Source organism: Leptonychotes weddellii, chromosome 5, assembly GCF_054177405.1.
Source record: "Leptonychotes weddellii isolate Sample4059 chromosome 5, ASM5417740v2, whole genome shotgun sequence".
Classification (NCBI taxonomy): Eukaryota; Metazoa; Chordata; class Mammalia; order Carnivora; family Phocidae; genus Leptonychotes; species Leptonychotes weddellii.
The window spans coordinates 106,982,861-107,007,629 of NC_138373.1; the positions used below are offsets into that span (position 1 = coordinate 106,982,861).

General features: G+C 43.8%; 1 protein-coding gene across 4 annotated transcripts in view; it reads left to right on the forward strand.

The window, feature by feature from the left end:
• The window catches only part of RBMS2 (RNA binding motif single stranded interacting protein 2), a 68,867-nt gene that overhangs the window by 29,392 nt on the left and 14,706 nt on the right, over positions 1-24,769 (forward strand). For all 4 annotated transcript variants that reach the window (XM_081821897.1, XM_081821895.1, XM_081821894.1 and 1 more), the window contains 4 exons: positions 15,119-15,285; positions 20,266-20,324; positions 21,197-21,288; positions 22,696-22,853. In XM_081821897.1, coding sequence (XP_081678023.1) covers positions 15,143-15,285; positions 20,266-20,324; positions 21,197-21,288; positions 22,696-22,853 — 452 coding nt within the window. In that variant the 5' untranslated portion in view covers positions 15,119-15,142. The remainder of the gene's footprint in view (positions 1-15,118; positions 15,286-20,265; positions 20,325-21,196; positions 21,289-22,695; positions 22,854-24,769) is intronic.

Below are 24,769 nucleotides of genomic sequence, written 5' to 3' on the forward strand. Positions count from 1 at the left end.
GCGCCTGGGTGGCTCAGTCGTTAAGCGTCTGCCTTCAGCTCAGGTCATGATCCCAGGGTCCTGGGATCGAGTCCCACATCGGGCTCCCTGCTCCGCGGGAAGCCTGCTTCTCCCTCTCCCACTCCCCCTGCTTGTGTTCCTGTTCTCGCTGTCTCTCTCTGTCATATAAATAAATAAAATCTTTAAAAAAAAAAAAAAAGAATATCATAAGGAAGAAAAAAGACATTTACAGTACTGTACTGTATCGAAAAAAATCTCCGTATAAGTGGACCTGCACGGTTCAAACCTGTGTTGTTTAAGGATATACTGTAATTGGTTTTTGACATTCAGTGCTGTTTAGCAACAAGTCCTCACCTCCACACCTTACCTCCAACCTCTGCCCCATTCCAATTGTAGTTTAAGGTCTTGAGTTTGATAAAGTAGGTTAACACTTTGCTAAGGACTAGTTTTGTTCAGATCACTGTCTTTTTGAGATTTAAGGTATTTTAGGAATTAGAAGATCATGGATCCAGGACTTAGGCTATATAGACTCAAGTGTTTTAATGTTCTATCCTACTTTTTTTTTTAAGATTTATTCACTTGAGAGAGAGAGAGAGTGAGCACAAGCAGGGGTTGGGGAGAGGGGCAGACTCCCCTCTGAGCCAGGTGCCTGACACGGGGCTGAATCCCAGGACCCTGGGATCATGAGCTGAGTGGAAGGCAGATGCTTAACCGACTGAGCTACCCAGGTGCCCCAATATTCTATCCTATTTAAAAAAAAATAGTATGTCAGGTTTTTTTTTTTTTTTTAAGATTTTATTTATTTGAGAGAGAGGGAGGGAGGGAGAGAGCGTGGACAAGCAGGGGGAGTGCAGAGGGGGAGGGAGAAGCAGACTTCCCACCCAGCAGGGAACCTGACACCAGGCTTGATCCCAGAACCCTGGGATTATAACCTGAGCCGAAGGCAGACACCCAACCAACTGAGCCTCCCAGGCGCTCCGGTCAAAATTTTAAGAGACTTTTATTTATTTATTTTAAAGTAATCATGGGGCACCTGGCTGGCTCAGTCAGAAGAGCATCTGACTCTTGATCTCGAGGTCTTGGGTTCAAGCCCCACATTGGGCGTAGAGAGTACTAAAAAAATAAACTTAAGAAAAAATCTCTACACACAATGTGGGGCCCAAACTCAAGACCTGAGATCAAGAGTTGGATGCTTGGGGCACCTGGGTGGCTCAGTCAGTTGAGTGTCTGCCTTTGGCTCAGGTCATGAAATCCACGTCCCTGGATCGAGTCCTGCGTCGGGCTCCCTGCTTGTCAGGGAGCCTGCTTCTCCCTCTCCCTCTACCCCTCTGCTTGTTCTCTCACTCTCTCTCTCTCAAATGAATAAATAAAATCTTAAAAAAAGAAAAAGAGTTGGATGCTCTACTGACTGATTCTGTCAGCTGCCCCAACTTTTATTTGTTTTTAAATGGATAATAGATGTATGGACTTGGTGTAAAACAAAAGGTTCAGGCAGAGGCTGCTGGGAAGATGGCGGAGTAGGAGGACCCTGGGCTCACCTCTTGCCACTTGGCAACCTAGAGAACACCCACATTGGCATAAATAACTCAGAAAGTGACCCGAAGACTGGCAGAACAGACTCTCTGCAGCCCGGCACAGACAAGAGGCCACAGCAAAGCAGATCCATCTACTCCGATACGTTCTTGGCAAGATCCCATCAAAGCAGTGCCACAGGCCTGGCAGTGTGCAAGCAGCCCAGACAAGGGTCAGCAGCACTCCAAAGTGAGTCATGCTCCAGGGGAAGGAGAAGATAACCACACACCAGTCTGACTGTGACCCCAGCAGTGGGCTGGGGGGCAGGCAGTTGGTCTGACTGTAGGCCCCCCACACCCCACCAATAAAAGCTGCTCAGGGAACAACACAGGGAAAATGCCCTGCAGTTTGGTGCTACTTCATCTCTGGCAAACACCCGGTCTGACTCAACTCAAGCCCAAGGCGACCCCAGACCAGCCCACTAACACCACAGGCACCAGACTCTGCCTGCAACAGGGCAAAGAGAGCCATTGCAGGCTGGACTGAAGGCAAACACATCCCAGCCACAACAGGAGGGTGCACGCAACACACAAGGAGACACCCTGAAGCACTATTTTCTGGTGAAAAGGAGACATTGTACTGCGGGGCACTCCAAGACCTCTTCTTCATAAAGCCACTACTTTCAAGTGTGGGAGGCATAGCTGACTTTCCTAACATGTGGAAACAGATGCAGCAATAGACAAAATGAGGAGACAGAGGTATATGTCCCAATTGAAAGAGTGGAACAAAATCATAGCAAGAGAGTTAAACAGAATGGAGATAAGTAATTTAAAGTAATGCTTATAAAGATACTCTCTAGAATTGAGAAAGGAGTGCAGGACCTCCACGAGACCCTCCACCAAGAGACAGGAGACCTAAAAAAGAACCAATTAGAGATAATAAACTCACTAAATGAAAATAAAAATAGACCACCTGGAATAAATGGCAAACAAGAGGAAGTAGAAGAACAAATCAGCAGCCTGGAGGACAGAGTAATGGAAAGTAATCAAGTTGAGCAGATGAGAGGGGAAAAAATATGCAAAATGAGAATAGGCCTGGGGGGACGCCTGGATGGCTCAGTGGGTTGAGTGTCTGCCTTTGGCTTGGGTCATGGTCCCAGGGTCCTGGGATTGGGTACCGCATTAGGCTCCTGGCTCAGTGATGAGCCTGCTTCTCCCTCTGCTTGCCACTCCCCTTGGTTGTGCTGTGTCTCTTTCTCTCTGACAAATAAGTGAATAAAATCTTAAAAAAAAGAATAGGCCCAAGGAACTCAGCGACACTGTCAAGCATAACAGTTGCATGATAGGGATCCCAGAAGGAGAAGAGAGAAAACGGGGCAGATTTATCTGAAGAAATAATAGCTGAAAACTTCCTGAATCTGGGGAAGGAAAGAGAAATCCAGATCCAGGAGGCACAGATAGCCCCCAACAAAGCCAATCCAAAGAGTTCTGCACAAGACACAAAGTAAATAAGATGGCCAAAAGTAGTGATAAAGAGGATTTTAAAAGCAGCAAGAGAAAGGAAAGCAGTTACATACAAGGGAAACCCCATAAAGCTATCAGTGGGTTTTTCAGGAGAAACTTTTTCAGGCCAGAAGGGAGTGGCATGATATATTCAAAGTGCTAAAAGGAAAAAATCTACAGCCAAGAATACTTTATTCAGCAAGGCTTTCATTCAGTATAGAAGGTAAGATAGAGTTTCCCAGACAAAAGTTAAAGGAATTCATGACCAGGAGCAAAGCCAGCCACGTCCCCATCACACATGATGTCATTGGCCTGTGGGTCCCAAATTCACAGTCCAGCCACCCTCCTGCCCGAGTCAGTATGCATGGCCTGCCACCTGCTCAATGCCAAGTCAACACACCTTCACCTCAGATTGACAAGGACTCAAACTGACACTCTTTCCTTAAAATTCCAGCCCCTGTGCTCATGTTTGTGCACAAAAGTGGACATAATTATAATAGCAGGGGCGCCTGGGTGGCTCAGTCATTAAGTGTCTGCCTTCGGCTCAGGTCATGATCCCAGGGTCCTGGGATCGAGTCCCACATTGGGCTCTCTGCTCAGTGGGAAGCCTGCCTGCTTCTCCCTCTCCTACTCGCCCTGCTTGTGTTCCCTCTCTTGCTGTCTCTCTCTCTGTCAAATAAATAAATAAAATCTTAAAAAAAATAATTATAACAGGATGAAGCAACCCAAATAGTGACACTAATTTTGTGGAATATATAATGGATAAAAGGAGTGTGCTAGGCTGAGAACATCTCCAACAAACGCATCAAAGAACAATACATACAGCATGATTCTGGCTGGTAAAAGAAACAAACCTGAGAAAAATAAAACAAGACAAAATCAGAGAGGGAGACAAACCATAAGAGACTTTAATCATAGGAAACAAACTGAGGGTTTGCTGGACGGGAAGGGGTGAGGGGATGGGGTAACTGGGTTATGGGCATTAAGGAGGGCACTGGATAGAATGAGCACTGGGTATTTTTTTTAAGATTTTATTTATTTACTTGACAGATAGCGAGAGAGAGAGCACAAGCATGGGGGAGCGGCAGGCAGAGGGAGAGGGAGAAGCAGGCTCCCCATTGAGCAGGGAGCCCGATGCGAGGCTTGATCTCAGGACCCTGGGGTCATGACCTGAGCCGAAGGCAGCTGTTTAACCAACTGAGCCACCCAGGTGCCCCTGAGCACTGGGTATTATATAAGATTGATGAGTCACTGAACTCTACCTCTGAAACTAATAATACACTATATGTTAATTAATTGAATTTAACTTTAAAAAAAAGAACCCCCCCAAAAAACAACAACCAAAAAAACCCCCCAAAACCCAAAAGGTTCAAATGAGTATTAATGAAATATAGAAAAAGTCTGTGTTTTCACCCCATCCTCCATATACCTAATTCCTTTCTAGTAGCCGTAATTATCAGCTGTTTCTCTTGTATCTTTTTAGAGATACTTGTATGCATATTGTATTAGAATTTGTGAGGTCTTTGTGACTTGTAAAAGGCAGGCTAGAACAAGGATAAGGACTTGATACACCTGATGTATTACTGGCCGGTTGCATATATACATTTTATTTTGATCTGGAAATAGAGTAGGCACATGCACCTTTCAAATCATTGGGTTAGGCCAGTTCCTTCAGGTGTGTAGTATTGCCAGTATTTATTGTTTGGTGAATCAAAAGTATTTCTATAATGAAAAAAAAATTCTATAATGACCAGAGGAGCAGAATCTTTTCATGACTTTGAGTCTTAATAAGACCAGATCCCCAATCTGCCAATCTCGGTATTCTTTGAACAGGTAGTGTGAGGGTGGAAAAGAGGAGTGCTGGTGTTTCCTAACTTCCTGTGGGTTTATGATCTATTTCTGGCTAAAATGAAATTGTGTCAAATGATGAAAATATGGTAAATGATGAGGTATGGTAAAACAGACTATAGGCAGGCGTTCTCTTTTCCTGTCTTTTCTCTATCTGAAAGAGCTGTATGGTGGAAGAGGCAGATACACTTCTCTTTTTGAGCCATGGAGCTCTAATGATGCTGCTTATTCTTGTTCACTTTACAGTTCCTTCCCAGGCCATATATTCTGGACACAGATGATCCACCAGCCAAGCTGAATAGTGGAGTCGTTTGGTAATGCAGAATAACACTCAGTGGGGTCTCAGTTGTGTTCCACACCTATTCTTCCCAAGCAGTTGGCTGTCACGTTCTGACTTCAGCTGCTTAACCCTTAGAGATTCTTCTGTTGTCCTGAGAAGTTATTAAACTCTGCTGTACGTTTCCTGGTACATACGAGGTATTACCACACTGACATGTACCCACAAACTGGTGACATGGTTGGTTATTACTTGGGTTGCAGACATGGGCTGTGCTCCCTAAAACCACTATGTCCAAAAGGGCTCTGCCCACCGTAGAATTGCCCATATACTTCAGGGGAGGGCTCTTGCTGTAGTTGGTTTCTGTAAGCACCAGTCTATATAAGAGATTTCCTTTAGCGTATTTGAGTCAAAGTTCAAATACCTGTGTTCCTTAAATGTTCTACCCTCACTAGACATTACCTGTTGCCTGGGAACTTAGAACTCTTCTCTTTCCAGAAGGGAGAAAAACAAAGGATATAGGGTCATGTAAAAGGCTGCTTTATGTGTTTACTCAGCTGTTTGCCCTGGTTTGGGTACTTTCAGTATTTGGGTTTTCTGTACCTTGGTTCTGCTTCACAAAAAGCAAAGCGATATAACAGAGGGAATGCTGAAATAATACTGGGCCTCAGTTTCTAAGTTTCAAAAGAGAGTAACATATCCCCTGTTCCGACCTCACAGAGTTGTCAGGAAGATCAAGTGAAATCATAAATGTGAAAGGATTTAAGACACTGTTAAAGTTTAGACAGATCGACAGAGAACAGAATTCTGTGTTAAATTGTGCCTTGAGCTGGGCGCCTGGGTGGCTCAGTTGGTTAAGCGGCTGCCTTCAGCTCAGGTCATGATCCCAGGGTCCTGGGATCGAGTCCTGCATCGGGCTCCCTGCTCTGTGGGGAGCCTGCTTCTCCCTCTCCCACTCCCCCTGCTTGTGTTCCCTCTCTCGCTGTGTCTCTCTCTGTCAAATAAATAAATAAAATCTTAAAAAAAAAAATTGTGCCTTGAGGATTTTTGCACAGTGAGAAGGTTTTTTATTCAGTTTTGAAGAAAGCAGAGTTTCTCAAGAGCTTCTGACATAAATCTTCCACCCGAGTCTTCAAGGTAGAATGGTTGGTTCATCATTCAGGGTCCCAAAAGGAAACAGATGGCATATCCAAATTGAGTAATTTGAGAAAGATTTAATAAAGAGACTATTTACAGAGGGGTTTAAGAAAATCAGTGAAAGAGAGCAGAGTACCCTATGGCCAGCAATTACAGAGCCTACATTACCTCATTACCTCTAGATCTAATAAAGCAAAGTAGTGAGAGAGATTACCTCAGAATCTGAGAGTAGCTGTATGGAAAGAACTGTGGGCTTCAGTAGTATGCAGCCAAATCATGGTGCTTTGGCAAGAGCTAGGGAAATAAATACTCTGATCTCATTCTCCTCCTACCCTTTGATCTCCTACTGGTGTACATCTGGTTAGCAAATCCAGCTGGAAGCCAGAGGGCAAGGGAGCCTGCGCATGCACTCTATATGGTCAGCTGCCAGGTACACAAAGCAAGGTGGGCAAGAGTGGTGAGTGGATCTGGAAGGGCAAATGGATTCCGGGGCAGTATGCTGTGGCTATATGCTTAACTGAGGATTCTGTAGTTATTGTGGCTGAGGGTTTTTAAATATCAGTCGTGTACTTGAGACCCAGTCTGAACACCACTTGGTATAAACATAAATAACTCCCTGGAGGGCGCCTGGGTGGCTCAGTCATTAAGCGTCTGCCTTCGGCTCAGGTCATGATCCCAGGGTCCTGGGATCGAGTCCCACATCGGGCTCCCTGCTCGGCAGGAAGCCTGCTTCTCCCTCTCCCACTCCCCCTGCTTGTGTTCCTGTTCTCGCTGTCTCTCTCTCTGTCAAATAAATAAATAAAATCTTTAAAAAAAAAAAAAAAACTCCCTGGAGGCCGTATGGTTGGTGCACCTTATTGTTATCATCTTGGTAGTCAAGGGATTCGGGAAACAGATTGTTATTATAGTGGTAAGAGCCATGAAAGAGGAGGAGGAGGAGATGAGCTGGAGGTGATGTCAAGTTTACTTGAGTTAAAAGGAAAGAGTAGAAAGTGCTGACTCAGCTTTTAAAACCAGGTATGGTGGACACATGGTATGTGTTCTCTGGTTCAGGCTCTGCATTTTCCAGAGATGCCTTTTTGTTTTGTTTTGCTGTTAATATTGTTAATGTTTGTTTTTTTAAGGAGAGGAGGAATGTAGGAAATATCCATTTCTTTTTTTTTTAAGCTTATTTATTTTTTTTTAGTATTCTCTACACCCAACATGGGGTTCGAACTCACAACCCTGAAATCAAAAGTCACATGGTCTTCTGACTGAGCCAGCCAGGCGCCCTGGAAATATCCCTTTCTTGCTCTGATATGATTTAATGGTTGATCTATATTTCCACTTGAATTTTAAGAAAATATATTAATCTTAGGACTTTGCTATCTGGAAATGAAGTAGGCTGATGCCAACCTAAGCTGAATTCTGTGCTAGTTCATGCTAGCCTGTGGCTGTCTAGTATCTTAAGATGTTTTTTTTTTTTTTAAACATTTTATTTATTTATTTTTTAGAGAGCGAGCGAGAGAGAAACAGCATGAGAGGGGAGAGGGTCAGAGGGAGAAGCAGGCTCCCCGCTGAGCCGGGAGCCCCATGTGGGACTCGATCCCAGGACCCTGGGATCATGACCTGAGCCGAAGGCAGACGCCCAACCATCTGAGCCACCCAGGCGCCCGTATCTTAAGATGTTTTTAGTGGTTGGAATGCCCTCTTCTCTGCACCCATCCCCATCACATTTTTTTAAAAGATTATTTATTTATTTATTAGAGAGAGCAGAGCCAGTGAGTACATGAGTGGGGGGGAGGGGCAGAGGGAGAGGGAGAAGCAGACTCCTGCTGAGCAGGGAGCCTAATTCGGGGCTCGATCCCAGGACCCTGGGATCATGACCTGAGCTGAAGGCAGATGCTTAACCAACTGAGCCACCCAGGTGCCCACACTAATCTAATTTCTGTCTCTATAGACTTGCCTGTTCTAGATATTTCATGTGAATAGAATCGTATAATATGTGCTCCTGTGTGGCTGACTTCTTTCACTTTGCATGTTTTGAAGGTTCATTGATGTTATAGCATGTATCTGTATTTCATTCCTTCTTATAGCTGAATAGTAGTTTCCTGTATGGATATACTACACTTTATCCATTCATCAGTTGATAGACATTTGTGTTGTTTCCACTTTTGGCTATTATAAATAATGCTGCTGTGAAATTTGTGTACAGGTTTTGTGTGGGCATATGTTTTCAGTTCTCCTGGGTACATACTTAGGAGTAGAATTGCTGGGTCATGTGATGACTCTATGTCTAACCATTTTAGGAACTGTCAAACTGTTTTTCAAAGCAGCTGTGTCATTTTACGTGCCCACCAGCAGTGTAAAAGAGTTCCAGATTCTTCATATTCTCACCAACACTTGTTGATTATAGCATCAAAGTTATTTTTTATTAAAACCGTAATCTTTTTATTATAGCCATTCTAGTGGATATGAAGTGGTATCCCATTATTACTGTGATTTGCATTTCCTATGGCTCCCCATGAAAAGTTTAATATCCTACACATCCTTCAAGATACCACCGTCTTTTTTGAGAAACTTTTCCCTCGGGAATTAACTGTCTTTTCTTTCATACTCATACAGCTTTGCTTGGATCCCCATTAGCACACATATTTCATTCTGCTAGTTATCTAGATTGTAAGCTCTGGTTTGTGAATTCCTTAATGGCTCCTTGTGGGGGTGTGTTTAAATTTATTATGAAATATTTCACTCATACTCTTACGCATTTGTGAGGCTTGCACATAGTTGGTATTCAGATATTTACTGAATGACTCAAATAGTGCAAAGGGTCTCTTTCTCAGGGAAAGTGGACTTTCTCTTAGAGATATTATGATGAAACCAGGGGAATAATGTATTTTAGACAAAAATGTTCAGATATTGGGACACCTGGCTGGCTCAGTCTGGAGGGCATGGGAGAACATGGAGCTCTCGATCTTGGAGTCATGAGTCCGAGCCCCATGTGTGGAGTAGAGTTTACTTAAAAAAGAATTTTTTTTTTTTTTAAAGTTCAGGTATGTTGTATGTCCTAGAGACCACCAGCTCCAGGAACATGTCTTATAGATCATCCATATCCAAGTTGCAATAGGAATTTTGATGTCAGGCCACTGGATTGAATATCTGTGAGATTTTTTTAGGGGTTTATTAAAATGATACATGATAGCAAATCCCCTGAGTTTGTTTTACTCCTTTTAGCAAATATCCATTCCTGCATACTATGTGCCAGGAACTTAGCTAGCTCGGCACTAGACATGGGATGGGGTTTTCTCCTGCTCTGATGGTAATAAAGTTAAGGGCCCAGGATGGGGATGACTTTGATGGCAAATGAATGGATACAGGATTTTTGAATTTTATTAAACCATGCAAAATGAACACTTGATCAGAACCTAATTTTCAGAATAAAGACAATGTTTTATTACATTATAGTTTGATTAACAAATAGCTTATCTGACTGGATCATTCTTTTAAAGATCTGATGAAAACTTAGTGATTGGAAAGTCGGCATTATATCATCTCTACCATTATGATCTCTTGAAAGAGAACAAAAGGAAGAACGCTGTCGTCTCTCCCAGTTTCTTATAACTCAGCAAGACAGGAAACATAAAATTCCTGCTACAGCAAGAAGGGAGTTTGATTTTTTTTTTCTGGATGAAGATGAAGGAGTTATACATTTCTGTACCCCTATCCTACCAGCCCTTCCCCTGGTATTTATCCCCAGATATTCTCATAGGATATATCAAAGTGTATTCTCTGCACATCCTTTAAACACTGCCCCACCAATCTTTAGGCTTTTTCCTTACCTCCCTACATGTCTAATACCTCCTCACTAGTCTCACCACCTCTGGTCTCCCACCTCTCTGAACCAGCTTTGATAATGCGGCTGAGATATGTGATATCGTTTCTCTGTTTATAAACCCATTAATGTTTCCCATTCACTTCCAGAATTAAATCTCCTTCATAAGAACACCGATACCAGTACTCTTCTACTGGATAACTTTACATATTCCTTTGATACATAATATACTACCATCCTTTATTTCTGAAGGCAAATTTAATAATCTCAGGCATCTAAGATTCTAGGCCGAATGTAAGGGCCCTTGTTTAAAGAATTCACATCTTGGAATTATAGGGCATAGTACAGTTCCAAGTCCTGTTCTTTTTTTTTTTTTTTTTAAGATTTTATTTATTTGAGAAGGAGAGAGAGCGCATGTGTGCGCACATGAGCAAGGGAAGGGGCAAAGAGAGAGGGAGAAGACGACTCCACACTGAGCAGGGGGCCCAACACGGGCCTAGATCCCAGGACCCAGAGATCATGACCCGAGCTGAAGGCAGATGCTTAACTGACTGAGCCACCCAGGTGCCCCTCCAAGTCCTGTTCTCAATGGCCACTGATCCAGCTGACTTGAGGAGTTCTACCTACATGAATATGAACCAAGGTTATAAGTAAAAACCTGCCAGTTTTTCTTTTTCTTCTAGGAGCAAAACAAAACTACATGTCATTCAAAGGGATGTAGTTAGCTGATAGATGCTATAATAGATTTCTTTTTTCTTTTAAACCGATTTTTTGGTTTTTTTAAAGATTTTATTTATTTATTTATTATTTTTTAAGATTTTATTTATTTGAGAGAGAGAGAATGAGAGACAGATAGCAAGAGAGGGAAGAGGGTCAGAGGGAGAAGCAGACCCCTTGCTGAGCAGGGAGCCCGATGTGGGACTCGATCCTGGGACTCCAGGATCATGACCTGAGCTGAAGGCAGTCGCTTAACCAACTGAGCCACCCAGGCGCCCAAAAGATTTTATTTATTTGTTTGTCGAGAGAGAGCACAAGCAGGAGGAGTGGCAGGCAGAGGGAGAAGCAGCCTCCCCGCTGAGCAGGGAGCCCGATGTGGGACTCGATCCCAGGACCCTGAGATCTTGACCTGAGCTGAAGGCAGAGGCTTAACCGACAGAGCCACCCAGGCGTTCTGCTGTAATAGAACCTCGTATTTCAACTTCTAATAACCCTGGATTTGATGCTCACACGAAAATGACATTTTTTAGGACAAAGTGATAAAAAGCAAATTAGCTTTAAGATTTAGAGTCTGCTTTGGTTTATGAAATCTACCATAGTACAGGAGGATTAAGGAAATATCTTGCTTTTCAGTTTCTAGCCTAGGCCCTGACAGAGGACCAGTGACCTCCAGAGAACCATTTCAGTAGGAGTCAAGAGAGACAATCCTGCCATATCCTTCTCTCCCCCCATAAGAATATCTCAGTTCTCTGTACCGTTGTACATATTCTCCTTTTCTCTCTTATATAATAGGTAAACATAAATTCTTTTTAAAGACTATTTATTTATTTATTGACAGAGACACAGTGAGAGAGGGAACACAAGCAGGGGGAGTGGGAGAGGGAGAAGCAGGCTCCCCGCTGAGCAGGGAGCCAGATGCGGGGCTCGATCCCAGGACCCCGGGATCATGACCTGAGCCAAAGGCAGACGCTTAACGACTGAGCCACCCAGGGGCCCCTAAACATAGATTCTTAGTTTATATTAGTTATTGTGTCTGTCCAAATAGTTTCTTTTGTGAAGCCAGATAGGCTTTACTTAGGGGCTTTCTCAAGTTTTATTTATTTATTTATTTATTCATTCATTCATTCATTCATTCATTTTTACCATTTCTCTTTGGAGGCAAACCTATGTGGCAATTTCAGAAGCTGCGTAGGAATATCAAGAGATAAAAGTTTGTGGGGTTTTTTTCAACCATATCTTTTTTTTTCCTAGGAATTTTTCTGGCCTTGCAACCAGTTTATTATCAACTAAGTCATATTTTTAAGTTAAGAGCTAAGACCTCAGTATTAAAACCAAGGTTATAGCTATGTAGCAAACCAGTAACGTCTTTTCAGTTTATCTGTTTCTTCAGTAATAACCCTTGTGTTCTTGTTTGGACAGTCCTGGCATCTTTGATACTTTCTCTTAGAGATGTTCTCTCACGTTGGGAAAGGGGATAGATAAACTCTGGCAAATGGTCTCATGCTACTGGAGATGCTTTTTCTGTCCTTGTTGTTGACGTCGTCATTATCATCATCATCACCCCAGGCCTAGAATCTCCTACTAAGGAGAAAAAGTTTGGCTTTCTCAGCCAGAGGGTAAATAGTAGTAATTCCTTGGAGACAAGGAAAGACACATATTACCGAATGATCTTTAGCAGTAATCTTATTCTGACCTTGGGAGCAATCATGATTAGAATATAGGTCACAGTCTTGAATGTACTTTAAATCAGGTGGTGCAATTATGATAGTAATGATAATGAGGGGGTAGTATTTGACCCACTAGTATTTGATTATTATACTAGATTATTACTATTATTATTATTAAAGATTTTATTTATTTATTTGGCAGAGCGAGAGAGCACAAGCAGGGGGAGCAGTAGAAGGAGAGGGAGAAGCAGGCTTCCCGCTGAGCAGGGAGCCCGATGCGGGGCTCGATCCCAGGACTTTGGGATCATGACCTGAGCCGAAGGCAGACACTTAACGACTAAGCCACCCAGGTGCCCCAGTATTTGATTATTATTGCAAATCTAGTAATCCAATGGAGATTTCAATGTCATTTTTTTTTTAAGATTATTTATTTATTTATAGGGGCGCCTGGGTGGCTCAGTCGTTAAGCGTCTGCCTTCGGCTGGGGTCATGTTCCCAGGGTCCTGGGATCGAGCCCCGCATTGGACTCCCTGCTCCATGGGAAGCCTGCTTCTCCCTCTCCCACTCCCCCTGCTTGTGTTCCCTCTCTGGCTATGTCTCTCTGTCAAAAAAATAAGTAAAATCTTAAAAAAAAGAAAAGAAAGATTATTTGAGACAGACAGAGAAAGAAAGAGAGCGAGCATGAGTGGTGGGGGGGAGCAGAGGCTGAGGGAGAAGCAGACTCCCGCTGAGCCTGGGGTGGGTGGGGGGTTGCTCCATCCTAGGACCCTGAGATCATGACCCAAGCCAAAGGCAGACACTTAACAGACTGAGCCACCCAGGCGCCCCTTCAATGTCATTCTTAAAATGAGTACTGCCAAAAAAAAAAAAAAAAAAAATGAGTACTGCCATTTCTAGAGCTGAATGTATGACTTTTTGGCTTATTTGCCTTATTTTTGTCTTGTCTGAAAGTTGCTTAAAAATACACACATGCCCCCTGCACCATCCTGCCCTTATTGACTATATCACGTGACTGTCACCATCATCACATGGCTGATTGTTATCACTACCATCACATGGATTGTTCTATATGGGAAATCCTAGTATAAGTGCTGGCAAAGAGAATGGGGACAGGGTTGGGAACTATAACGGGTGTGTGAGAGCTGTAGTAGGTCATGAGTCTTTGGGCCCTCTCAGAATGTGATCTTGGGTCTCTTCTTTGCTGCAGTATAGAGCCAAGGGATAAACTGTGTTTGTGCATGTGGGTGCACATTTTTATTGTGTGTAGTGATAAAGTTAGGAAAATTCCTGCTTCAACATATTTTAGCCCAAGCAAAGATTTTATTTTAAAGTTTGCTCAAGGTCAGGGCCTTAAAATAGAAGAAGCACATTTCACATTAATTAAGATTCTTTGGGGGGGGGAAGATTTCCTCTCTTTGATATTCATGTTTCTCTTTTTCTTCTGTTAGTACTGCTTGCCCTCCACACCACCACCAAAAAGCATTTGAGAGGGAAGCAATTCCAAATAGATTAATATTATAAAGTGCTTTGAGCCTAGGGAGAACTGGAATATGAGTATGGTATATTATAGGTAACTATGCAAATTTAGGGTATTATGAACCCGATATAAACGTAAACACTAAAAGCCTGATTAGAACATAAGGATTTAGGGGCCCTGGGTGGCTCAGTCGGTTAAACGTCTGCCTTTGGCTCAGGTCATGATCTCAGGGTCCTGGGATCGAGCCCCACATCAGGCTCCCTGCTCAGTGGAAGCCTGCTTCTCCCTCTCCCACTCCGCCTGCTTGTGTTCCCTCTCTCGCTGTCAAATAAATAGGTAAAATCTTAAAAAAAAAAAAAAGAACATAAGGATTTAAAATATCCATGAGGAATGGATCCATGTTCCAGCCAACTTGGTATTTGCCTCTAACAGAAGTACCTTAAAAATGTAGCAGAGTCTGCTTGCCTGTCCTGCTAGCAGTAGTAAAAGATAAGGGATACTTGTTCCAAATCTTGGGTTTCCTTGACCATAATGTATCTATTGTTCATTCACTTAAACTTTTTAAAAATTTGTAAGCAACTTAGGACTAAATCCCTATTAGTATGGTAACAAATTTCAGTTTTTACTGGTAATTAGTATTTTTACATGGTCATTAGTATTTCATTTTATTTGTCTACGTTTACAGTAATGTTCAAGCTCCTACAGGGATTATGCAGTTCTCATATTCTACAGTGTTTTGAATCATCTACGTTAAACTTATTTATACTTTCATGATTTGATAAAGTTTTATTATTTTGGCTTCATCATTTTTAAATAGAACTTAGATTTTATTAGCCCTGTCTCATTACATAGGTTATTTAAGAGGCATACACTCTGTTCTCCAGTAGCAGTATGATAAAAACATTCTACTATACAAAGTACCTTTTTTTAAAACCTTTAACAAGCTTATTTTGGCCTCTCATTATTCATGAAAGATAGGTAAAAACAGTTGTATATGTTCTTATTCTATGGCAGAGAGGAATTCCTTTAGTTAGTTTTGTTTTTACTCTCTATTGAGTTAATTGCTGTTAAAGTTTGGACTCATTCTTCCCAAGGAGCTAGAATCTTCCTCACTTTCCAGTATCTAAATGTATAATCTTCTGACCTTCTATTCTTCCTGTCTCTCTGCAGCCCTATGTGTCATTGTCTCAGCAGATGGCACCACCTAGTCCAAGCAACAGTACCCCGAACAGCAGCAGTGGGAGCAATGGAAATGACCAGTTGAGCAAAACCAACCTCTATATCCGGGGATTGCAACCAGGCACTACTGACCAGGACCTTGTCAAATTGTGCCAGTCGTAAGTTGGGGAACATGTGGGTAGGCTTTGAGGGCCAGTACGGATTTGGTGATACTGGCTTCTTGCCAGATACTTGTGTCCTGAAATGCAGTCCTGTTTGTCACAAGATTTCTTAGCAACCCCTCTTAAAGAAATTCTACCTGCTACTAATATATAAAACCTTTATATGTTTCTCTGAGGAAAGTCAGGATGGGGCTGGCCTTTGAAGCCTAATATGTGACTGTTTCCAGTGTGCTCCCAGAACTTATGGTCTTTGTGGAAAGACTCCTGTCCTTACACCTCAAACAGCAGTGCTCAATGCCCTGGGACGCTTGAGTGGCTTAGTCACTTGAGCGTCTGCCTTCAGCTCAGGTCATGACCCCAGGGTCCTGGGATCGAGCCCTGCATCGGGCTCCCTGCTCAGTGGGGAGCCTGCTCCTCCCTCTGCCTGCCGTTCCCCTTGCTTGTGCTCTCTCTCTCTCTCTGACAAATAAATAAATAAAATCTAAAAAAAAAGAAAGAAATGCTCAATGTCCCTAAGGATACTGATTAGAAGGCAGTGAGAGCCGGCAGTAGGGATAGAAGAAAGTGGAACTAGCTAATCGAATTGTACACTGAGGAGAGTTTTTGCTGATACAGATAATCCCAGTGACCCGGAGGAGCTCTCAAATTAGTGGATGAAGGCGAAGGTGGAGAAAGAGGCTGTCACTCTGCATCTACCCCCTACAGACCTTTCGGGGTTCTTCACAGTAGATTTGAGTCATGAGGTTGACATAACTACCACGGAATTAGCCCCTTTGGGAATGCTGGAAAAATTGCAAGAGTCCAAAGATGCCAGCTCAGTTCTGTTTGGCAGAAAAATATGGGCTTCAAATGATATATTTGGGGGAATGGTTAGAGGAAGAAGTCTGGGGGTGGGGAGGGGGAAAATTGTTTGGGTAAGTGAATGGTAGAAAGAAATAGAAATAGGAACCTAGACTGTGTAATTACCATCTTTTAAAACTTTTTATTGATATATAACAAACATATAGAAAAGCGCACAAATCGTAAATATATACACAGCAGTGACTTCACAAAGTGAACATAGCCGCGTAACAGTCCCATGTGACCAGGTCAAGAAATAGAACATTACCAGCTCTTCTGAAGCCCACCTCTCTATTTCTATCCCTCCTGCCCCCAACCAGTCTACCGTTTGGATTCTAAATGGTTGGTGTGGTTTGTTTGAACTTCGTGTAAAGACAATGCTAGAGCATACATGCCCTTCTGTGTCTGGCTTCTTTTGCTCTTTTTGTTTCTTTGTTTGTTATTTGTAAGATTCCTCTATATTGTTGCGTGTAGCAAAACTTTGTTTATTCTTACTGCTTTATAGAATTCCTTCATAGGAATATACCATAGTTTATTTACCCATTCTACTGTTGCTGGACATTTGAATTGTTTCCAGTTTGTGACTATTATGAATATGAATAGTGCTGCCATGAACTTGTTCATGGCTTCTGGTGCATATGTGTACACATTTATGTTGGGTATATACCTAGGAGTAAAATTGCGGAGTCACGGGATGTACATATGTTCAGCTTTTGTAGATACTACTAAGTGATTTTCTGAAGTGGTTAAACTAATCCAGACTCCCACAACAGTATATGTAAATTCCAGCTGTCCCAAATCCTGGAAAGGCAGAACATTCTGCCCCCAAAATGTAGTTGTAGAAGTCATCAGAGATATTTTGTAAGTCCCTTATTCTTCTGAGGTTTGGTACATTTTTGCTAGCACTGGGCTGCGTAAACTCAGTTTCTAAAGGCTAGGCATACGTGTAAAACTCACCTTGCTAGAAAAGTATTTAAATGGAAGTGAGGGGACTTGGTCTAGGACTAGTAATTTTTGAGGGGAATGGGAATTGGCAGAAATGTTGATTTATGAGGGAAAAGACTATCATATCAGGCTAGTTCTTTGATTTCTGTACCCTGTGTTTCTTGTCCTAAATATAATGTGCTACAAAAATCCTCTCACTCCACAAGACAGACAAAAACTCAGTTCTACTTCACTATACTTTTATTTATTTATTTTTTAAGATTTTATTTATTTATTTGACAGAGAGAGACACAGCGAGAGAAGGAACACAAGCAGGGGGAGTGGGAGAGGGAGAAGCAGGCTTCCCGCCGAGCAGGGAGCCCGATGTGGGACTCGATCCCAGGACCCCGGGATCATGACCTGAGCCGAAGGCAGACGCTTAACGACTGAGCCACCCAGGCGCCCCAACTTCACTATACTTTTAGACTTTCATTTTGCTCTTCCCAACAGTTGCCTTACCTTAGTGTCTGAAGGGATGAGAGTACTCAGGGTCATGATATGGGCTAGAACCAAGGAGCCCGATAGGGGACTATGGAGGAGTAGAAATGAGGCAGGGAAAGACTAGGTGCTAGATGAATTATGACAAAAAAGGAGGCTGAGAAGAGCAGATGGCTGGAACCCTTATGGATGCTGTGAGCTGGGAGTTAACTTTCTAGGAAGGGTGTTTACCATGCCTAGAGGGACTTCCTGTTTTTGTCCCAGTTGTGGCTCTGGTTGTAGGGGACGTGAATGTTGCTGGATGCTAACCCCTGCTGGGCAGGCAGTAGAGGCCTGGAGTCTGAGACTGGAACCCCTGACTGTCTGGAGGGGCTTCTTCCTCTAGGAGGAAGCAGCAGCAGCCAGCTGTTGCCAGCTGCAGTGGAAGCTCTGGGCTCTAAGTCTCAGCCCACTCAGACCCTGGGGCCTTGCTAAAGATGGCAGCATATTTGTCCTCCCACCGGTCTCATGCATCCCTTCCCTTGCCTACACCTGGGAAAGAATCCAAATAGGTGGCCCTGAAGGGCTAGGAGCACCACATTCATCCCCACCGCCATTTTAATGTGTTCTTTTCCCAACCTCCAGACCACTGCTTGGCTTATTCTGTCTAATCCATTGGGTGACAGAAGCCCCACCAAAAAAGTCAGAGGCTGCCAAGGAGCAAAACAAATATATCAATCATCATAATGTTCTTTAGGGATGGGGGGAACCCCCACAATACTTGTTTGGGGTATTGGCCTCGTATTCAGTCCCTGCCAACTGTTTTCAGTTAAATCCTGTACTTCTGATTCTGTTAGTGATTTCTGTCCTCCTGTATCTTTAATATTTTCACCTTCCTAGAGTGGAATGTAGAGACTTCTTTCTGGTGGAACACTTCTAGTATAGTCCTGCCCTGTGGTACTGCACTGCTCAAGTTCGGGGAACTCCACATGCCTCTGCTGCCAAAGTATAATTTTCAAAAAGTTGAAAAACATGACTCCTACAAAGATAGGTAAACACATACTCAAGGTTTATTTCATTCATGAATAAGGGAACCAACAGGATGCTAAATGGGTTCAAAGAGCGTTTGAGGGACTGAGTGTAGGTACTGAAGAAAGAGTGTTGGAATAAGATTGCTAGGTTATAAACAAAACTGGTTCATATCCTATGGGACATTATAAAACAGTAACCTTTGGGATTCTCTTTTCTACTGGACAGAAATTATTGGCATTGGGGCACTGGGTGGCTCAGTCGGTTGATCATCTGACTCTTGATTTTGGCTCAGGTCATGGTCTTGGGGTCATGGGATCAAGCCCCACATTGGGCTCTGTGCTCACCACGGAGTCTGCTTGTCCCCTCTCCCTCTGCCCCCCCAAATAAATAAATAAATCTTTTTAAAAACTAAAAAAAAAAGAAATTTGCATTTCTACTGGACAAAATCTACAAGCTAATACGTATCTTTGCAAGGTCTGGACTCTAATCAGTAGTAAATAGTAAGTCAAAGAAACATCCCCCTAGATAGTGAAATATATTTCAAATGGGCCTTTTAGACAGTGTTCCAGAACGACACTGAAAGGATATGCAGTCTTCATTTTGTCTTATTGTCATGTTTTGGGTAATTTTACTAACACTGTTGTTGCACCTGGTCTTATACCCATTCATCTCCCTAACATGCTCGGGTCTTGACAGTGAGAAATAGAAATCTTAGAATAAAGCAAAGCAGGAGAGAGAACGGCTTGCATTAAGGTTGAGGTTCCTTGAATATAAAACAATAATAATAGCAGTTAAGAACTTCCAAGTGTTTACCATGTGGTAGACATTAGTGCTTTATATTCATGAATTCATTTCATATTCCCAACAATCCGGTCTCCATGGATGATGAGACTGAGGCCCCGGAAGGTTAAATGACTTGTCCAAGATGGCGGATAGCTACAAAGTGGCAGAACCAGGGTTTGAACAAACGCAGTTTGGCTCAGGTTAACCTTCGCCCGGGGTGGGGAACAGGGTGTCAGAGAAGAGAAGTGTCTATAGATTTTTCCTAGGAGGAATGGTGTTTCTCCAAAAGAAGGTAATTAATTATTAAGGATTATAGTTAGTCTGCAAGGAATCTAGCCAGAGCTCTGCACGTACACACTCTGCTATGTGGACATCACCAAGCTGCTTTCCCAGAAGACAATAGTCTCTTTCCAACTCATATCTGAGCCTTAGGTGGGGAAGAAGAGAGAAATGTGTTGATATTGTAAGGACTAAAGTTACCTTATTTCTTGTAGGCACCTTTGGAGAATGGGTTTGTATGATAAGCATGACATTTTAAATTCATTTCTTTTTGTTTTTATTAAGGTTTGAGTGGGAACAGTTGTGAAGAAAGGGCATGGATTCATCCAGATGTCTCAGTCTCTGTCCTGTTCCAAATTCCTGCCCCCACATCATCACTTTGCATTTTCTTTTTCTTTTTTTTTAATGCTATTGTTTTGTTTTGTTTTTTAAGATTTTATTTATTTATTTGACAGAGAGACACAGTGAGAGAGGGAACACAAGCAGGGGGAGTGGGAAAGGGAGAAGCAGGCTTCCCTCCGATCAGGGAGCCCGATGCGGGGCTCGATCCCAGGACCCTGGGATCATGACCTGAGCTGAAGGCAGACGCTTAACGACTGAGCCACCCAGGCGCCCCTCACTTTGCATTTTCTTTTCCCTCAGATATGGCAAGATTGTCTCTACTAAGGCCATCCTGGACAAGAGCACAAACAAATGCAAAGGTGAGAGAACAACTGTCTTTGGTGATGGAGAGCGACTGTGAGTGAGGCCTCCCCTTGCCTCTGCACTTCACTGCGCTGCGCTCCTAGGACCCAGTGAGGGGAGGAGTCTCTAAGGCTTTCAGGCTTAAAAGACTAGTAGATATTTAGATTGTTTGGTGACCAGAGAGCTAGAGCTGAAAATGCTATTTTGGGGACCCAAGGCTAGAAGCCTGCAGAGTGCCTGTGAGTCTCTTGAGCTTACTTTGTACTTCATGTTTCCATGAAGATGCCCCGGATTGGAGGGTGGGTATGGGTAGGTAAGCTTATTTCTACTTAGTAAAGCCTTGTAAAAGCTTGTGGTGGTGACAGTGGTGGGGTGACCTGGTGGGTGTTCCTTTGTAAGGATGAATAGCTTTGTTGAGATTTCGAGCAGCTGTAGGTGGGGATGAAGAGTGGAAGGAGGGAAAGGACCGTCTGTTGGGGTGGGGTGGGGCTTCTCGCAGGCGGCTGGCTATCTGCAGTGGAGAGGCCCTATTCGAACATGCCTAGCGTTCCTGGGATGTGGCTAGAAAACAGAAAAGAGTTCTGTTAGGGGTGGGGGCTGCGGATTGTTAAAAGAGCCTAGTTTCTGAAACCTCCAATTTCTTAGTGGGGACGGAAAAAGGCAAGAACACCACAAAGACTTCGCTGCACTTGGCATTCTTAGCTGTAAAATAGACCAAATCTCATGGGGTTTGAAGAGCACACGGATAACCACCTGAAACCTCTTAATTTCTTTCTCTCCCTACCACTTCTGTTCCATGGATCATAACTCTTCCTCTGTCTCCTGAAAAGCCTGGCCTCCTACCTCCCTTACACCCCCACCTCCCAGTGATGCTGTTTCCCTGTTCCAGGCTATGGCTTTGTGGACTTCGACAGTCCTTCAGCCGCACAGAAAGCTGTCACGGCACTGAAAGCCAGTGGTGTGCAGGCTCAGATGGCAAAGGTAAGTCTTCTGCCCCGTGTCTGTTCCCCAGAGGGCTGGTGGTTAGCACCACAGGGCCAGGTCTAAGGCTTCCTTCCAGAGGGTTTAAGGCCATGAACCTGATGGGCAAGGGCTATCTGCAGCACTTTTTGACTATCTGGCCAAAGACAGGCTGGGTCCCATGGAGTACCCCTTGGCTGCTAGAGGAAGGTGGTCTTCAAAATCTGTGGCAGGTAGCTCTGGAGACTCTGTTGCTCTCATCAAGTATTATAATGTAATCAGGTGAGAGGGTCAAGACGCTTCCCTTTCTCTTTCTCTTTCCCCATTTCCACCCTGGCCCCACTTCCCTACCAAGCAGCTTGTGGTAGTTTTGCAACGTCCTCGGAAGCAGCGACTTGTGCAGCTCAGAAGTTCAGAGCCTTGCTCTCCACCTCCCCATGCTGTTCTCCCTTGGTCCGTGTTTGGGGGATAGGGGAGGTAGGGTAGGAGAGTTGCTAGGGGTGGGGGAGAGGGAAGCCACAGCAAGGAAGGAAACTGTCCCTCCTTGTCACATCTCCCTGGAGCTTTTATTTTAATCCAACTTACTAGAAAACTCGAGGCTTTTCTATCCCTTTTTTGTGGTGGGATTGCCCCCTTGCCTTCTTGAAATCCTTGTAGAGCTGATGAGGCAGGCTGCTGGTCCCCCTGCACTGTCTGGTGCAAGAGAGACAAAGCCCTAAGGGGTTGAAGTTGCTGGTGACCCAGTGTCTAGGGCAGTGACTGCTTCAATTCTTAAAAATACAGATCTGGGAAGTTACTGCCATTTTGCACCTTCTGCCCCCTGGAGGGGCTCTTCCACCTCTTCTTGCCGGAAAAGAACCCTCTGACAACGGAGTTTAGGAGCTTTCAGAGTTCCTATGAGACTAGAGCTCTCCGGGCCGCCTGGTGACCCAGTGACTCTCCATCAGGCCCCTAGCGCAGCCCCCAGCACATCGCCTTCCCTTTCCCCTTCTCCCCCTTCCTGCTCTCTCTCCACTGGGGAGTCAACAGGCATTCCTACTCCGAGGGTTCTGCTGTGGCCGGAAGAGGAGGGAGGGAGCTTACTTAAAACAGCCGGCAGGGGAGCTCGTCCTAGAGAATCCAGCCCGGCAATAGGCTGTTGGCCATGAGGGAGGAGCGCTGCTCTGCCTCGTTCTTAAAGAGACAGCTAAAACGTCATCAGTGGGCTTGTAAAGTACTAGAAGTAGTAAGTCTGCTTTTTTTTTTTTTGGCTGGACTCAACGTACAATCCATGGTAGTGGGACTAGGTGTTATAAATAGTTAAGATTTCCTTTGTTTATGTGGGCCCCTTCCTACTATGTCTTTCCTGAGATGTCATTCTGTGATGAGGGCTGAGGGTGGGGGAGGGATAAGAGTTGTGAGCTTCATTTCCTCCCTTTTTTCCCACAGCAACAGGAACAGGACCCCACAAATTTATACATATCAAACCTTCCACTCTCCATGGATGAGCAAGAACTAGAGGGGATGCTGAAGCCTTTTGGCCAGGTTATCTCCACTCGAATCCTCCGAGACACCAGTGGGACCAGCAGAGGGGTTGGCTTTGCAAGGTGAGGGATGCCAGAATGGGAAATGATGAGGTTAATGAAGAATGTCCCTTAGAAGGTCACCAAAAAAGTCTGTGCCCCCTCCCTCAAGGGACCAGACTCTTGGCCTAACGTACTTGACAGTGAATCAGAAGTTCATTTAAACTATAGGTCACAGTACTTAAATACCCATTTGCCCTCAAAATCTTTATCCTTTCCCCACTATTTCTTGCTACTCTAGCATTTGTTCCTTTGATCCAGACCCAAGCAGAATAAAATAATTCTGTATCCTTTTATACAGATAATGAAACCAGAGTCTCCACTGTGAAGTGATTTGCCCAGGGTCCCCCAGCAGTGGGTGGTAGAACAGTACCCTAATCCTTCTGGCTTCAAGATCAGTGGGATGAAGTAGAAGATGTGTTCTTCCTTTTCAGTTCTGTTGAGACTTAGATTCTGGAACCAACCCTGCCACTAACTTGCCCCTGTGATATCAGACCTTTCTGAGCCTTGGTTTACTCTGTGAAGTGGAGAGTGATTTAGATGAGTGATTTTCTTCAAGTGTTCCCTGGAGCTGTGGAGTTCTCCAGGGTGCCTTCTGCTGAGCCTAGGTGTCATTGTAGAGCTTCGGCCTCTTCCAGCCCACTGAAGAAATGGTTCTGCTTTTATTTTAAGATTTTGTTTGAGGGGCTCCTGGGTGTCTCAGTTGTTGGGCGTCTGCCTTTCGGCTCAGGTCATGATTCCAGGCTCCTGGGATCGAGCCCCGCATCGGGCTCCCTGCTCAGCGGAAGCCTGCTTCTCCCTCTCCCACTCCCCCTGCTTGTGTTCCCTCTCTTGCTGTCTCTCTCTCTGCCAAATAAATAAATAAAATCTTTAAAAAAAAAAGATTTTGTTTGAAAGGAGACTGTTGCTTTTTCTGAAAGTTTGAAAACTATTGGAATACATGATCTGAAGGTCCCATTTTGTTTTATAATACCTTGTCTGGTCCAGGAACACTTTCTTACTCTGGAGTGTTTCTCCGGATCTTGGGAACAAGGAATAGGGCCTCTTCCGTAGCCAACTCAATCTTGGTAGCACCACCTGCTGGCAATCCCAAGTATAACTAAAAGAGAGTTCTTAGGCTTGTGGTCATCAAACTGTTTTTGCTCCCACTTTTTTAAAAATTTAAATTCAATTAATTAACATATATAATATTATTAGTTCCAGGGGTAGAGTTTAGTGATTGATCAGTTGCATATAAAACCTAGTGCTCATTACATCATGTGCCCTCCCCCATCACCCAGTTACCCCATCCCCTCCCACCTCCCCTCCAGTAACCCTGTTTGTTTCCTATTGTTAAGAGTCTCTTATGGTTTGCCTCCCTCTCTGATTTCATCTTGTTTTATTGTTCCCTCCCTTCCCCTATGATCCTCTGTTTTGTTTCTTAAATTTCACATATGTGTGAAATCATATAATTGTCTTTCTCTGATGGGCTTATTTAGCTTAGCATAATACCTTCTAGTTCCAGCCACATTGTTGCAAATGGTAAGATTTCATTTTTTTTTTTTTTATGGCTGAGTAATATTCCATTGTATATATTTACCACATCTTCTTTATCCATTCGTCTGTTGATGGACATCTGGGCTCTTTCCACATTTTGGCTATTGTGGACATTGCTGCCATAAACATTGGGGTGCAGGTGCCCCTTCAGATCACTGTTTGGCTCCCACACTTTTTTTTTTTTTAAGATTTTATTTATTTGACAGAGAGAGAGCGTGCAAGCAGGGAGAAGTGGCAGGCAGAGGGAGAAGCAGGCTCCCTGCTGAGCCAGGAGCCCGATGCGGGGCTCGATCTTAGGACCCTGGGATCATGACCCGAGCTGAAGGCAGATGCTTAACGACTGAGCCACCCAGGCGCCCCACCTCCCGCACTCTTTTAAAGCAGAGGTTCTCAACCTTTTTCAG